Raw genomic sequence first — 14697 nt, 5'->3', positions numbered from 1 at the left:
ACCGAGACAGCCGCCCCCGCGGCCCCGCCCCAAGCCCCAAGCCCCGCCCCCGGGGCATTGGCCCCGCCCACCGGGGGTGATTGGCAGCCGCGGGGGTGGGCGGGGCTTGGGGCAGCGGGGGCGGGGCCTGCCGTAGGGGGAGGGGCTTGCTACGCGGGGTGGGCGGGGCTTGCTGCCGTCGGGGGCGGGGCCTCTTGCTCCTGGGGGCGGGGCTTCGGCGCCGGGGGCTCGGTCCCTCGGGGCCCGCAGGGCGCCGGGGGTGCCGCGGGCTCGGGGCTCGTTGCAGCCGTGGGGCAGGGCGAAGACACCGCCGCTCCCAGCCCCACGGGCGTGGGGCAGCCCCCACGGGGCCGGCGGTGGTGGCGGGGAGGTGAGCGGCATCGGTGGCGCTCCGGGGCAGGAGCCCCGTGCCCCGGGCACGCGGGGTGGAGGCGCGCCGTGGTGGCCCCGTGCGTCCGAGTGCCTCGCCCCTGGGCAAGGCAACGGCGGGGGCGTGAGGCAGCCCGCGGGGCCAAGAGCCCCGTCCCTCGGGACACGGCGAGGTGAGGACACGGGGTGGCTGTGGCAGCACGTTAGGTTCAGGATCCCCATCTCTCAAGGCACAGCGGGGTGATGATGAATACGCGGGGTGGCTTTGGTGGCGCTTTGGGGTCAGCAGCCCTGCTCTTTAAGGCACAGTGGTGATGGGGGGAGACGGGACGTGGGCTGGCTTTGGTGACGCTTTGGGGTAAGGATCCCCACCTGTCAAGGCACAGCAGGGTGGCGATTGGTATGTGGGGCTGTTTTGGTGGCACTTAGGGACAGAAGCCCCTCTGTTAAGGCACAGTGGTGGTGGTGGGGATGTGGGGTGTATTTGGTGGCACTTTGGGGTCAGAAGTCCTGTCCGTTAAGGCACAGTAAGGTGGCAATGAATATGTGGGGTGGCTTTGGTGGCACTTTGGGGTCAGGAGCGCCATATCTCAAGGCACAGTGAGCTGACGGTGGGGACGTGGGGTGGACTTGGTGGCACTTTGGGACAGAATCCCCATCTGTTAAGGCACAGTAGTGTTGGTGGGGACGTGGGGTGGCTTTGGTGGCATTCGGGGTCTGAAGCCCCATCCATTAAGGCGCGGCAAGGCGTTGGTGGGGACGTGGGGTGGCCTCGGGGGGCCCCGTCCCCCACCTTGGCAAAGCGGCAGGGGGGGTCTCAGAAGCCCCTCGCCTCGAGGCGCAGCGTGACCACGGCGGGCGGCACCTTCTTCTTGAGGCGGTTGAAGTCTTTGGCCGAGCGCCACAGCCAGGTCTGCAGCTCCTTCAGCAGCCAGAAGTCGTCCATCTTCTTGAGGAAGTCATTGGGGGCGGCGGGGGCACCGGGGGGCAGCGGGGGCCCAGCAGGGCCAGCGGGCAGCGGGTAGCCCAGGGAGGACATGACGCCGGCAATGCTGACCACCAGCCCCTGCAGGCTGGAGCAGAAGTGGCCGAGGCGGTGGCGCAGCTCGGCGGTGCCCGCCTGCCCGTCCAGCCCGCGCAGGTAGCAGAGCAGGCGGCTGTAGGCACGGTAGTTGGCTGCCAGCCGCGCGTTGTCCGTCAGCCCCCGCCACAGGTCCAAGTCCACCGTGGCGCTGGGCACCTGCTCGGCGCGCGCCAGCCGCGGGGGGTTGAAGTCGGGCTCATTGAAGGGGGGGCCCAGGTAGTTCAGCTGCAAGGTGGGAGGGAGGGGGTCAGGAGGGGGGGGGGACCGGGGTGGGACTGTCCCCCGTGTCCCCAGCTGCTGTGTGATCCACGTGCCCAACGCATCTCACGTCTCTGCAGCCTCCCGCCCACGTATCCCTGATCTCCATGCCCACTGTGTCACCACTCTCCACGTCCCCCAGCTGGACATTCCCAGCACATCCCAGGTCTCCAGGTCCCCCTGTCCACCGCCTCTCCTTCTCCTTCACATCCCTGGTCTCCATGCCCTTGATTGCCTAGATCTCCATGTCCCCCAGATGGACGTGCCCACCACGTTCCCCTGTCCCCCTACCCCGATCTCCATGCCCCACCACGTCCTCAAGCTCCATGCCCGCCACGTCTCCAGTTCCCCATGTGCTTGACATCCCAGGTTCGTGTCTCCCTGCTGGATATGTCCACCGTGTTCCCCCAGTCTCCACATCCCCTTGTGCCTGAGCTCCACGTCCCCGGTTCCCCATGATCCCCACGTCCCAGGCCTCCATGTCCCCCTCCCGTACCCGCCGTGTCCCCACATCCAGGCAACAGAAGCAACCAAGGGAGCTCAACCAGAGCTTGCATGCAGTGGGGGGACAGCAGTGGCACCGGGGCACCTCCAGCTGTGCCACGCCAGCAGCACCGGGGGCACGTCAGGGCAGAGACAGGGAACCTCCGCGTGGGCCGGTGCTGCCGGCGGGCAGGGAGAGGCGGTGGCAGGGAGCCAGGGGTGTGCAGATGCCCGCGCCCCATGCCTGGACCTGGGACGAGGGCAGGGGCCGGGGGAGACGCCCTCCGCCGGAGGCACAGGGCGGCTCCCCCGGCCCCTGCCCTCATCCCGATGAGGCATTTCCTTGGCCTCCAGCATGGGTGGAGACCCACAGCCTCATGCATACAGGTGCAGTCCCACCCCTGTCCTGACGCTGCACTACGGGGAGGCGGGAGGGTCCCCACACTGGTGGGGACACAGAAAGAAGCAGGAGGTCCCCAGGCTTGTGGTGCCAACAGGGAGATGGGGGGGAAGACAAGCCGGGGCGGGGGGCGAGCCCCCTACTCACATAGGTGCCAGCGAGGGTGCGGAGCTGGTGCTCCAGGTAGCGGGTCAGGTCGTAGGTCTTCTGGATGGACTGGCCGGCGCCCAGCTCCTCCGTGCCGTTCAGGGCGGGCACTGCCGGCAGGTTGCAGAGCGCAGCACACAGGAAGGCAAAGATCCCCCAAGAGTCTCCTGCAGAGACACGGCGCTGCCTCAGGGGGGTCCCTGCAGCACGGGGATGGGGAAATCGGGAGCCCCGGGGCACCCTGGTGGGGTGTGATGGGCTCTGGGGTGCTGGGGATGTGGCAGCGCCCCGGCGGCTGCTCCACTTGGTTCCACCAGACCTCTGCTGCGCTCCCCACCTCCCTGGGTGGGGGGGATGCAGACTCCACGCCCCCCCCGAGGAGGTCCGGTCTTGCCCATGGCGCCCAAGACCTCCTCCTCTCACCCGGTGACAGGGATACCCTGCTACCTCATGGACCTTGTGCCACTGGCACGCTCACCACCAGCCCCAGCCTCATCCTGCACACGGGGAAACTGAGGCAGGGAAGGTCTGGGCATGGAGCGGAGCTGCTCAGCATCCACATGGGAAGCCCGGACTGGTGCAGCAGGGGCTTTGGGGACCCCAGTGTCCCCACCAGCACCACTGGGACCACCATCCAGCACGGCCTCTCCTCTGTGCACTGCCGACCGCGGACTGCAGAAACAATCCTTTATATGGTCTCGAGCGAGCGCTGCTTGCTGCACTCCCGCCGGGACGCCCGGGTTATATTTGGGAACGCCGAGTCACCTACCACCAATGCCGGAGCGGGCTTGGTTGCCTTCCTAATCACAGCACGTTGGGCACCCTGCGGGACTGCAGCAGTACATCCACATCCCCGTCCCTGTCCCCGTCCCCATTCCCATCCCATCTGGCCCTGCCCTGCTGGGAGCCTGGGGCCGGGCAGGGGTCAGGGGCAGGACCCCACAGGGCGGCTGGGGCGCGGGGCAACCTTTGCCGAGGCCTCTGCCGGAAACCGCCGGCCGGGCCACGCCAGCGCCCTGACGTCAGGGCGGGTTACGAAAGCCAGCCCCGCTCACCGAGAGGTCGCGGCCGCTTCCAGGAGGCTCCGTCCAACTGGCACCTCGCTGCGCACCCTGCCGCGCTTCCCGGCACCTCCTCCGCGGGGACAACCCACTGCCGGCACGCCGCGGCACGGCTCCCCACGGCACGGCCCTGCTCCCAGCCCTGCCCGGCACGGGCAGCCCCTGGCGGCCCCCCCAGGGAGGCGAGGGCGGCGGGGAGCCCTGCGGTGCCCTCACACGTCACCACTCCCCGTCAAATGCTGCTGGGAGGTTTGGAAAGGCAGGAGCAGCCAAGCTCCACTGACGCACGCGGGCCCGTGGGGACGCCCTGGCTGCGGCTGCGCCAGTCCCTGCGCGTGGCACCCGGCCCGGCTGCGCCCACCAGCTGTGGGATGCCGTCTCCTGGTGATGCACGGCACCCTGCGGGTGTGCAATGCGCCCTGCACAGGTGCCGTTGCGCAAAGCTCCTGCATGCACGAGGCACCGTGCGTGTGAGGCACCGTGCAGCCGTGCGATGCACACCGTGCAGCTGTGGCACTCCGTGCAGGCATGTGACGGGCACGGTGCAGACGTGGGATACAACATGAAGACGTGCCGCGCGCCACGAAGGAGTGCCGTGCACCGTGCAAGCGTGATGCACCAAGCAAGCACAAGATCCACCGTGCATGTGTGTGGCACATAGCACACGTGAGATCCACCGTGAAGGTGTGTGACACGCTGTGCACGTCCGTGACGCTGCGCACTGATGTCAGCCCCCGAGCACGCCCTTGCACGTGACGGTGACCTCACGGGCGCCGCGTGCCCCACACCGCAGCCGTGACGTAGGGAGCACGCGGAGCCGCTCGTGCACGGCCGAGCCCATGGGTCCCGGCATGGTGAGCGTGGGGGGCGCACCGCGGTCCCGCTGCATGCGTGCAAGTGTGCGTGCGAGCGTGGGCCGAGGGCGGCGGGGGGGGGCCGCATGGCGGTGACTCACCCGCCCCCGGGTGTTTGCTTTGGCCCGGCCCCACCGTGGCCGAGCCCGGCACAGGCGCTCGCAGCCCCGCACTGCGCAGCGGGGCCGGCGGGACCCTCACCCGCCACCGGCTCGGGTTTCCAGAGAGGGATTTACACCCGGCCCCAGCCCTGCTGCGGCCAAGGCAAACAGAGCTGGGGGGGCCAGGATGGGGGCGCGGGGGGGAACGGGGACGAGGACGGAGCAGCCGGCAGCTCCCAGGCAGGCAGCTGGGGTGCGGGGCTGGAGGAGCGTGAAGATGAGGACGAGGATGAAGGAGGGCACCAGGAAGCGCCTGGTGGATGTGGATGTCCGGGGCTGGGTGGTGGCTGGGATGCTTGGCCGTGGCGGCATCACAGCGGTGGCACTGACCTGGCCGTGTGGCAGCTGGGAGCGACTGCAGCGGGAAGCCCAGCACGGTGCAGCCACTCTCCCTCACCCGCCTTGGCCACGACGGCTCGGCACTGGGTGGAAAATGGCTCAGCACCGGCACAGGCAGCAGCCACGCAGTCCCGGGCCCGGCAGGGAGGGGGGGGCAGGCGGCGAGCGGGGCCGGCACAGCTGGATCCCAGTGACGTCGAGAGGAAGAGCCCGAGGGTTTCAAAACCGGCCCTGGAGTGGGGCCAGGATGCTCCCGGCCCACGTAAGCAAAGCACGGAGCGGCTGCGGGGCCGGCCCCACGGGCAGGTGGAGAGCTAGGGCCACGGGAGCTGGCCCCCCCCGGAGCAGCGGCCAGCAGCACCCCCTCCCGTCACTGCCCCAGCACATGGGTGGGGATCTGTGGGCACCGAGGGGGCCGACAGCAGTGCCCCGGGACAGCTCGCCCGGCCGTGCCCCCGTGCGTCACAGCGGGGCCGCCACCCGCGTGGCTTTGGAGGCGTGGGACAGCACGGAGCAGGGAGACAGCGGCAGAACCGCAGCCCTGCGATGAGGCCGGGGGGGGGGGCCTGCCCCTGCTGCCCCCCCCCGCCGAGCAGACCCCCCCGCGAGCCGCCGCTGCCATTGTGCGGCGCTGAGCTGTTCCCTGGGCACGCCGTGGGCAGGGAGCTGCCGGGGTCAGGCGTGACCGCAAGCTGCCAGCGCCGCTTTTCCCGAAAGTGTTGAGCAAAGCGGCTCGGGGGCTTGGGGAAGGGGGGACCCCCGCCCTGCCGGCCCCTCGCACCGCGGAGCCCAGAGCCCCGAGCGCGGTGAGGCGGCGGCGGGAGCTGCCGTATCTGATGGGCTGGCGGCCAAGGGACGGCGGAGCCCGGCACCGCTGGGAGCGCGGCCCCTCCGCGGCGCTTGCCCGGCTGCGGGGCGGGAACAGAGCCGGGACGTCCTGCGGCAGCCAGCGTGAGCGCGCCATTGAGGAGCGGGGAGCAGCGTGAAGCCCGCGAGCGATGACGGAGCAGACAATAGCAGCGGCCCCGGCTGCCCCGACCCCCGGCTCTCCCCGCGCGCCCTCACGGACGGGCTCTTGCACAACGTGGCAGCCGCCGCCAGCCGCTTGCGGGGAGCCGGCCGGGAGATGCTGCACGCAGGATGGGCCGGGATGGACACCTCGTGTCCCCGGGGCTGCGGGACTTTAACGCTGACAGCAGCCCCGTGGCCCTGGCGCGAGGACGCCTGCTGCCCGCACCTGGACGTTGGGTCCTGTGGTCCCCGACGGGAGGGACGCGCAGGCACTGTGGCTGATATTTCCTGCACCCAAAGTGCCGTGACTGCCCCCAGATACGGCAGTGAGAGGCAGCGGGGAGCAGTGGGGATCCCCCAGACCTACCACAGGCCTGGCCGGGAGGAGGAGTTGCAGCGTGCCTGCCCCGCTGCGCCCTGTGCAGGTCCCTGAGAGCAAGGCCACATCCCCAGGGGCGTCGGGGGAGCACGCGGGGGGAGCCCGGCCCCGCGCCCCTCCGGCCATGCATGAGCTTGCAGCCCGCACTGAGTGTTTACATCCTGTCTCCTCCGTGTGTTTATAAATGCATCCGTGCACGGGAGACTCCAGCGAGGCCGTAATTAGCTGGGCCTGGATTTCCCATCCGGCTCCAGCCAGCGGCACGATGGAAGCCCCCCCCCCCTCAACCGGAGACAGGGGAGCAGGCCCCTAATCCCAACCAGACCCTGCACCAAGGGCCGGCCCTGCGTGGTGCTGCCCGAGGGCACCCGCAGCGCCTGTCCGGCACGCACTGCCGTGCACCGCCACGCACGCCAGCGGAACCCAACGGCACAGCCTCCCCGGTGCCCCTTCCTCGCTGCACCCACCACGGGTGCCCGCAGACCCATCTGGCATTCCTGGCACAGGGCTGACAGTGCCAAAAATCCCTCCCACGCCAGGCACCCCAACCCGCGTCCCCTGTGGTGCCGAGGGCCAAGGCGGCTGTGCCTGCAGCCACAGCACAAAGAGCCGAGGGAGCTTTTATGGGAGCGGCGGCGGAGCCAGGGACAGCCCAGCGCCAAAGGCAGCCTGGCCCCTCTCCGGCCTGGAGCGGAAACGGCAAGCTGGGGGCCGAGCCCGGGAGGGGAGCGGCAGCTCCCAGCACAGGGGGGGACTGGGGCTGTGGGGCCAGCTGGGGCTCCCGGTGCCAGCCCGCATGGCAGCACCGAGCCCCGTGCCATGGGTGCCGTCAGCCCCCGACCTGCCACCACTGCTGGCATCTCCCTCCAGCCGCCCCGTGCCACGCTGCTGGCGGGTTTGCATGGGAGCAGCCGCTCCGCTTGGCAGGCACGGTGGGGATGGCTATGCCCTGGGAAGCCGCACGTGCGGAGGCAGCACTGCACGCCCCGGTGCCCTAGCAGCACCAGACGCGGGCTCGTCGTCTGCGGGCCACCCAGACCCATGGCGCTGCCATGGCACAAGTGGGAAAGCTGGCCACCCAGACGTCCCGTCTACGCTGGTGAGGGCAGGTGGGTGCAAGCGCATCCCTGCGTGTGCCTGCTGGGATCTTTGTGTGGGCACCTGGCGGGCACACAAGGGGCCACAGAGCCAGGATGAGCCCCCCCCCCCAGCCCAGGAGGAGGCAGCTCCCGGCAGCAGGGCAGGTGGGCGCAGGGAAGGGGGTGATTTATGGCGAAATGTGCCACTTAGCAGGGCATAAATCTTCCCCCGGCGCAGCCCTGTAAGCAGAGCCCTCTGCATTTCCCTTCAGAGGCTGCTCGCGGGCTGGGGCTAATGCAGCCCAGATGTGCGCGGGGACCGTGCCCTCGCGCAGCCTGCTAACGAGGTGCGGGGACACCGGTTCCTGGTGGGAGCCCGGCATCCCTGAGCCCCGTCCCCGGGACATTGCCGGGCCGGGGACGGCCTCAAACGGGGAGCGGAGCGGCGGCCGGCCCTCGGCATCCCCCTCCCTCCCTCACCCGCCACGAGCTGTGCCGCGGGCTGACCGCAGGCCGCGGCCGGCAGCCTCCTGGTGCCACCAGCTCCCCGCCACCTCCACCGAGCTGGGGACGGGGTTCAGAGGCGCGATGGGGCCAGGAGCTGGAGCCCCCGGCTGCCGGCCCCACTTTTCTGGTTCCCCCGAGTCGCGCCGGCTCCGCGGGAGTTGAACAAAACCTGGCCCCGGCCTCGTGTCCCCAGCCCCGCGCCCAGCGAGGCGGGAGCCCGGCCGACAGCGCCCACAGTTTGACCTTTTAAGGGTTGTTTTCCAGCGTTTTTCCCCTTCCTTTCTGCGCCAGGCAGCCCCAACGCAGCCCCTCCGCGCCATGGGGCCGGCAGCCCCCAGTCTTCCCAGGGCCCCGGGGGCGGCTCCAGCCGCCAGGGCCGGGGTAACAAAGCCATCCGGCAGCTGTGGCCAGAGCCCCAGGGCAGTGGCGGCGTGCCGGTTCCCTCTGCGGAGCGGGGCATTTCCCCAGCACCCCCAAAAGCGTCAGCCACGTCCCGGTGGGGCTCAGAGGCTGCAGCACATGCCTGCACTCGCGCCGCCTGCCCCACGAGTGAGCCCCGGGCAGGAGAAGCAGCTCTTCCTGCCCCCCCGAGTCCCAGGGACTTTCATTTTCCTCCCCTCTGTCAGTCCTGGGTTTTAATTCTCCGTGCTAAGCGGCGTTTCCCTCCCTGGTAATCACAAACATGCATGGAAAAGAGGGAACTAGAGAAAGGGAAAAAAAAAAAAAAAAAAAAAAAAGGCAGAGGGGGAAAGTCTTAAATCAATCCCAAAGCCAGACAGACGTTTTAATCAAATCAAATTAAAATCAGCAGCGGCTCGGCACAGCGAGCCGCGCCAGGCGCAGCAGCCCCCCGCCCCTGCCCCCGGCCCCTCGGTCTTACCTGGGGGCTCCCCGGCCACATTTAGCATAGTAGAGTCAGGGCGCGGGGCTGGAGGGGGCGCGAGGAGCCCGGGCGTGGGGCTGGTGCTGCGCCGAGCCCCGAGCCCCGCGCTGACGGCGAAGCCTGCCTGCTCTCCTCTGCCCTGGCTCGCACTCGCTCGCGCTCGCTCGGGTGTTTTTTTTTTTTTTTTTTTTTTTCCTCCTCTCCCTATTTGTTTTGGTTTGTGTTTGCTTGGGTGTTAGGTGGAAGAAGCTGTCTGGGCTGTGTTTTTTTGGTGTGTGAGTGTGTGCACGGTTTGCACCACGCTCCGGCTCCCTCGCTCACTGCCTTTCCCCCTTCCACCTCCCTTGATTTGCTCTTTTGATTGGTGTCCAGGAATGCAAGAATAAAAAAACGCGAGCTCGCATACACCCTCTCTCCAAGCTGCTGCCTCCCTTTTTTTTTTTTTTTCCTTTTTTTTTTTTTTTTCCGAAATTCAAGTGTTAAGCAGAACCAGGTTGCTTTCAAGAATGTATTTGATGCAATTGTACACAAGAGCGGGCTCCATTCATTCCCCTCCCTCTCCCCCGGGCTCCCCCCGGGCTCCGCGGCCGCGCCGGGGAGGCTGTGGCCGGACCGGGCGCCGCGCGCGGGGCAGCGGACGGGGACCAGAACCGGGGGGGGGGACCGCAGAAAGGGGGGAAGGGGGGGGAATGCCCCCTTCCTCGCGCCCCCCTCCCCTTCTTCCCCCCTTCCCGGGGGGGCCCTGGCTGCCGCTCGCCCTTTGTTAGTGGCCGGGGAGCGGGACGGGGCGGCGGGCGGGGGGCTCCTTCCTACCTGCTCGGAAATCCATGGGGGCGGCGGCCCGGGGGGTCCTGGCCGCAGGGGGGCTGCGGGGCGGCCGCGCTGCTGCGCCGGGGCCGGGCTGGGAGCTCCCATTTGGCGGCCCCGCTCCCCGCGGGGAGGGCAGCGAGGGGAGAGGGGCGAGGGGCGAGGGGGCGCGGGGGGCGTGGGGGGCGTGGGGTGCCAGGCTGCCGCCCCGCCGCGGGGCAAGGGGGAGCGAGAGGCGGAGAGAGGCGGCGCAGGCAGACAGACAGGCAGGCAGGCAGACAGACACACAGACAGAGCGGCGGGGAAGGGCGGCCGGTGCGGGGCGGGGGGCGGCACGGCCGGACGGACGGAGGGACGGCGGATGGCCCCGCCGCCCCGGCCCCGGCCCCGGCCCCGGCCCGGCCGCCTCCCGCCCCGCGCCGTTCTCTTCCGACGGGACCTCTCGGCGCTGCCCCGGGGCCGCGGCAGGTGACCGAGCCCCCGGCGGCGGCAGCGCGGCCGCGGCATCGCCCGGCCCGGCGCCGTCGGGGCTCCGGTGTCGCCCCCCCCCCCCCCCCACCGGCTCCCGGCGGAGCTCCCGGTGCGCGGCTGCCGGTGCGTATCGCTGCCGTTCTGCCGCCCGTGCCCGGTGGGCCCCGGCCCCGCGCCCCGGGTACCGGCCCCAGTCCCCCGGTACCGGCCCCAGTCCCCCGGGTACCGGCCCCAGTGCCCCGGGTACCGGCCCCAGTGCCCCGGGTACCGGCCCCAGTGCCCCGGGTACCGGCCCCAGTGCCCCGCCGCCCTCGCCCTGCGCAGCCCTCTCCTCCCGGCCCCGCGAGCGGCTGCTCGGGCAGGGCGCGAGGCTGCTGACAGCCGGCTCGTCTGCGAGCAACCTGCCCCGAGAGGAGGGACCCCGCTCCGGTGCCCGCCGGCCCTCTGGAAATGGAGGCTGCCGTCCCCGTCAGCGGGCCGGGGGCGCTGGGCTGGACCCTGGGGGCCGAGCACGGTGCGAAGCCCTCCTGCTCTGCCCGGCTGGGCAGCTATACCACCGGGGGGGTTCGTGCCCGGCGTGCTCAGGACACGCGGCCAGGACACACGGCCAGCCCCTTCCCCCTGCGACCCACAGCCCACAGCGTGCGGCGGCAGAGGTGAGCCTCGTGTCCCCTTTTTTGCAGGGAGAGGGGGATTCGCTCACGACGAGGGGCGCAGCCTTGTCTGCGCTGGCTCCCCCCAAAATCTTTGTGCGAAACAAAAGCACTGCACGGCAGCTGGGGAGCGCTTGAGAGGGCTGGGAGGCAGAAGGTGGCTTTGCTGGGGCTCATCCCCGCTCTGAAGCCTCCCCACTGCTCGGCACGGAGCAACCGCATCCCCGTGGCACCCCAAGCCCACCCCAGCCCTGAATGCAGGGACACCCCCACCAAACCTGCCCGCCCTGGGCTCGGACAGAGCAACGTGTGGCACCGACACGCGGCTGAGCGCTCAGCACCCCCGGCGGGGCGGCACCGGGAGCGAAGCTGCTTGGGGTGAGGGGGCCGCCGGGCACTGCCCGGGGCTGCCGGGCCGGGGGGGGGGGGGGGGGAGGCGGCGGTGCTGCCCCAGCCCTGGCGCTCGGGGGGTCCGGGGGGGCTGCGCCCGGCTCCCCGCAGTGCCGGGGGGGGGTCCCCCGCCTCCCCCCAGCCGCCAGCGCGGGGCCGGCCTCCCCGTGCGCTCCACTCCCCCTGCCGCGGGCAGGGTGTCCGGTTTCCCCCCCGGCAATCGGCCCCCCCCCCCAGCAGAGCCCGGCGGTTGGGAAAAGCCGCCTGCGGGTCCCCGGGGGCTGCCGGCAGCACCGCGGGGCTGATGGGAGCGGCGGCCGGCTCCGGGCCGACCCCGCGGCTCCCCCGGGAGGGGGCGGGCGGGCGGGGGCCCCTGTTCCGGGGTCCCTATTTCGGGGGCCACGTGCCGGGCCCCGCCCCGCTCGCCCCGGGGAGCCGCAGCCCAGCCCCCCCCCGGTCCACCCCGGTCCACCCGGGGCCGAGACCCGGCGGCGTGGGCGAGGCCTTGCCCCTGCCCGGGGCTGCGTCACCGGCAGCGCCCCCGCCCCAGCCCCGGTGCCGCCGCCGCCTCCCACTGCCGACCTTTGCGGCGGGGCAGCCCGCCGGCCCCCGCAGCCCCCAGCACGCCGCCGGGGCCGCACCGGGCAGCGGGGGTGGGCGGGGGCTGCCCCGCGGCCCGGAGCCGAGCAGCCCCGCGCGGGGCAGGCTCCCGCCGGGCCCGGCCCCGGGGCAGAGCTGCGGGCGGCGCCGGGGGCCGGTGGCCCGAGGGCCGGCGGAGGGGAGCGCGGCCGGCGTCGCCCCGCCCCTGCTCGTCGAGGCCCCATTGGCCGCGCGGCACGTCGCTCCGGCTGTCCTCCAATCCGTCGCGCCGCCCGCGCTCCGGCGTCCAATAGCGTGCCGGCCGGCCGGGCAGGGCCCGCCCCTTCGCGGGCCGCTGAGGAGCGGGGCGGGGCGGAGGGAGACGGGCGAAGGTCCCGCCCCCGGTCACGTGAAGGGCCGCGGCTCGCAGAGCGCCGCCGCGCCGTCACTCAGCCGCGCCAGCCAATCGGGCGGCCGCGGGGGGCGGGGCGGAGGCGGGCTGGCGTCCAATGGGAAGGCGGCGGGCGGGAGCGGGGCCGGTGGCGGCGGCGGCGCGGCGGGAGGGAGCGGCGGGGCCGCGCGGGCGGGGGGAGAGGGCCCGGCAGGTGGGGGGGCGGGGCGGGGGGCGGGGCCCGGCAGCCCCCCCGCCATGAAGTGCGTCATCGCCGGTAGCAACGTCAGAGGTGAGCCCGGGACCGGCACCGGGACCGGCACCGGGGGGTACGGGGGGGGGGGGGGGTGTCGGCGGCGGCCCCCCTCCCCCCTCACCGCTCCGCTCCCGCAGCCCTGGGCCGCGCCGTGCACGCGCTGTCGCGCATCGGGGACGAGCTGTACCTGGAGCCCACCGGCAGCGGGGTACGGGGCTGCGCACCGGGACGGGGCCGTACCGGGGCTGGGGAGGGGCGGGGGGAGCCCCGAGCACCCCCCCCGCCCCCCTCGTCCCGGTGCAGGCCCGCCCGCTGACGGCCCGGTGCCGCCCCCGTGCCCCCCCCCAGCTGTCCCTGCGGGCCGCCAGCGCCTCGCGCTCCGCCTTCGCCTCCTTCCTCCTGGCGCCCCTCTTCTTCCAGCTGTACCAGCCCGGGCCCCCCGCCGCGCCCCCGCGCTGCAAGGTGCACATGAAGGTGAGGCAACCCCCCCCGGTACCCCCCCGGTATCCTCCCGGTACCCCCGGGGGCTGACGGCCGTGCTCTGCCCCCCCCGCCCCAGTCCTTCCTCGGCGTCTTCCGCTCGCTGCCCGCGCTGGAGAAGACGGTGGAGCGGTGCCTGGTGCTGCTGCGGCCCCGTGCCAGCCGCCTGGTGGTGCAGCTGCACTGCAAGTACGGTGAGTGGGGCACCGGGGGGCGGGCAGGGGGGGCCGCACCGGCCCCGCTGAGCCACCGTTCACCCCCCCCCCCAGGCATCACCCGGACCCACAACCTGGCCTTCCAGGAGTGCGAGCGGCTGCAGGCCGTCTTCGACACGCAGCGCTGCGCCAGCAGCCTCTGCGCCCCGGCACGGTGAGGGCACCGGGGGGCTGCGGGGATACGTGGCGGGGGGGGGTGGGACACGAGGTGCTGAGCCCCCTCCCGCCCCGTGCCGCAGGGTGCTGGCGGAGGCTGTGGTCCACTTCCCGCAGACGCTGGCGGAGGTGACGCTGGGGGCCGGCCCCGGGGGTAGGATCAGCCTCCGCAGCTACGTGGAGGACGAGGCCGGTGAGCTGGGGGCCGGTGAGCTGGGGGCCGGGGGGCTGACGGGGAGGTGCCTTCCCGCCCCGTGCCCCTGACGGCCTCCCTGCAGACCTGGGCAAGGCGATGGTGACGGAGCTGTGGCTGGCCCCGGACGAGTTCCAGGCGGTGGCTGTGGTCCCGGACTCCCGCATCACCTTCTGCCTCAAGGAATTTCGGGTGAGCGTGACCCGGGGGCCGCCCCCAAACGTCCTCCCCCCTCACCCGCTCAGCTCTCACTCCGTCTCGTCTCCGCCCAGGGAATCCTGACTTTCGCCGAGGCCTCCAACTTGCCCCTCACCATCCACTACGACGCGCCCGGCAGGTAGGAGCAGCCGCCCTGGCCGCCCCGTGCTTGCCTGACCCCCCTGTGCTCAGGCCCTCTGTGCCCCCAGGCCGGCGATCTTCACCCTGGAAGACCCCCTGATGGAGGCACACCTGGTCCTGGCCACCCTCCTGGACCCCGAGAGCAGCTCCCAGCCCCCCGCAGCCAACGGGTAACCGCTGCCACCAGTAGGGACCAGAGTGAACGGCCCCCACGCCACCCCCGCTGACTCGCCGTCTCCCCATGCAGCATCTCCCACGCGCCTGCCCCGTCTGACGACTTCGCCGATGACCTCGAGTCCTACATGGTTGCCATGGAAACCGGCAGCTACGGGGAGGATTCGGGGGCACCCCCCAGCCCCACCTTCCCCCTGCGCACCCCTCGTCCCATAGAAAGCGACCCCCAGGAGGAGGAGGAGGAGGAGGAGGAAGGAGCTGTGCCAGGGACGCCCCCTCACAAGAAGGTGGGGGACGGGCACGGATGTGTCGGGGGGCAGGGGATGGGCGCACTCCCCCCTGACACCCGCCTCTCCCCCCCAGTTCCGCTCGCTGTTTTTCGGCTCGGTGATGACAGCGGGGGGGCCCAGCCCGGCCCCCAGCCAGGAGGTGCTGGCAGAGGACAGCGATGGCGAGTGCTGAGACCCCCGGTGCCCCCTGGCACCAGCCCTGGGGCCCTGCTGCGGCAGCTGGCACTGCCTGGGCACGCAGGTTGTGCTCCCCCGGATCCCCCCAGCCACAACACAAAGCACCCCCCC

The 14697-nt window shown here is 71.9% G+C and overlaps 2 protein-coding genes across 7 annotated transcripts; one reads left to right on the top strand and one right to left on the bottom strand.

The window, feature by feature from the left end:
- Nucleotides 1-16: 16 nt before the first annotated feature.
- Nucleotides 17-10389, bottom strand: CLCF1 (cardiotrophin like cytokine factor 1). 2 transcript variants are annotated; one of them, XM_048053147.2, is made up of 3 exons: nt 9829-10389; nt 2742-2908; nt 17-1678 (listed from the first exon to the last, which is right to left on the bottom strand). In XM_048053147.2, the coding sequence occupies exons 1-3, from the start codon at nt 9842-9844 to the stop codon at nt 1187-1189; spliced, it is 675 nt and encodes a 224-aa protein (XP_047909104.1). In that variant the 5' UTR covers nt 9845-10389; the 3' UTR covers nt 17-1186. The 2 variants fall into 2 exon arrangements, with proteins under 2 accessions (XP_047909104.1, XP_047909103.1); XM_048053146.2 differs by lacking the exon at nt 9829-10389 and adding an exon at nt 9013-9719.
- A 2051-nt stretch (nt 10390-12440) lies between these two features.
- Nucleotides 12441-14697, top strand: RAD9A (RAD9 checkpoint clamp component A). Of its 5 annotated transcripts, none has more exons than XM_066997876.1 (11): nt 12441-12598; nt 12700-12770; nt 12911-13036; nt 13122-13236; nt 13312-13411; nt 13497-13606; nt 13692-13798; nt 13852-13943; nt 14014-14115; nt 14193-14406; nt 14483-14697. In XM_066997876.1, the coding sequence occupies exons 1-11, from the start codon at nt 12565-12567 to the stop codon at nt 14579-14581; spliced, it is 1170 nt and encodes a 389-aa protein (XP_066853977.1). In that variant the 5' UTR covers nt 12441-12564; the 3' UTR covers nt 14582-14697. The 5 variants fall into 5 exon arrangements, with proteins under 5 accessions (XP_066853977.1, XP_066853976.1, XP_066853979.1 ...); XM_066997875.1 differs by having other exon boundaries at nt 13497-13621; XM_066997878.1 differs by having other exon boundaries at nt 12442-12598; nt 13879-13943.

This window comes from Anser cygnoides, chromosome 5, assembly GCF_040182565.1.
Source record: "Anser cygnoides isolate HZ-2024a breed goose chromosome 5, Taihu_goose_T2T_genome, whole genome shotgun sequence".
Lineage (NCBI taxonomy): Eukaryota > Metazoa > Chordata > Aves > Anseriformes > Anatidae > Anser > Anser cygnoides.
Note: the sequence above shows the minus strand (reverse complement) of the source record. Positions and strands in the feature narration are given on the sequence as shown.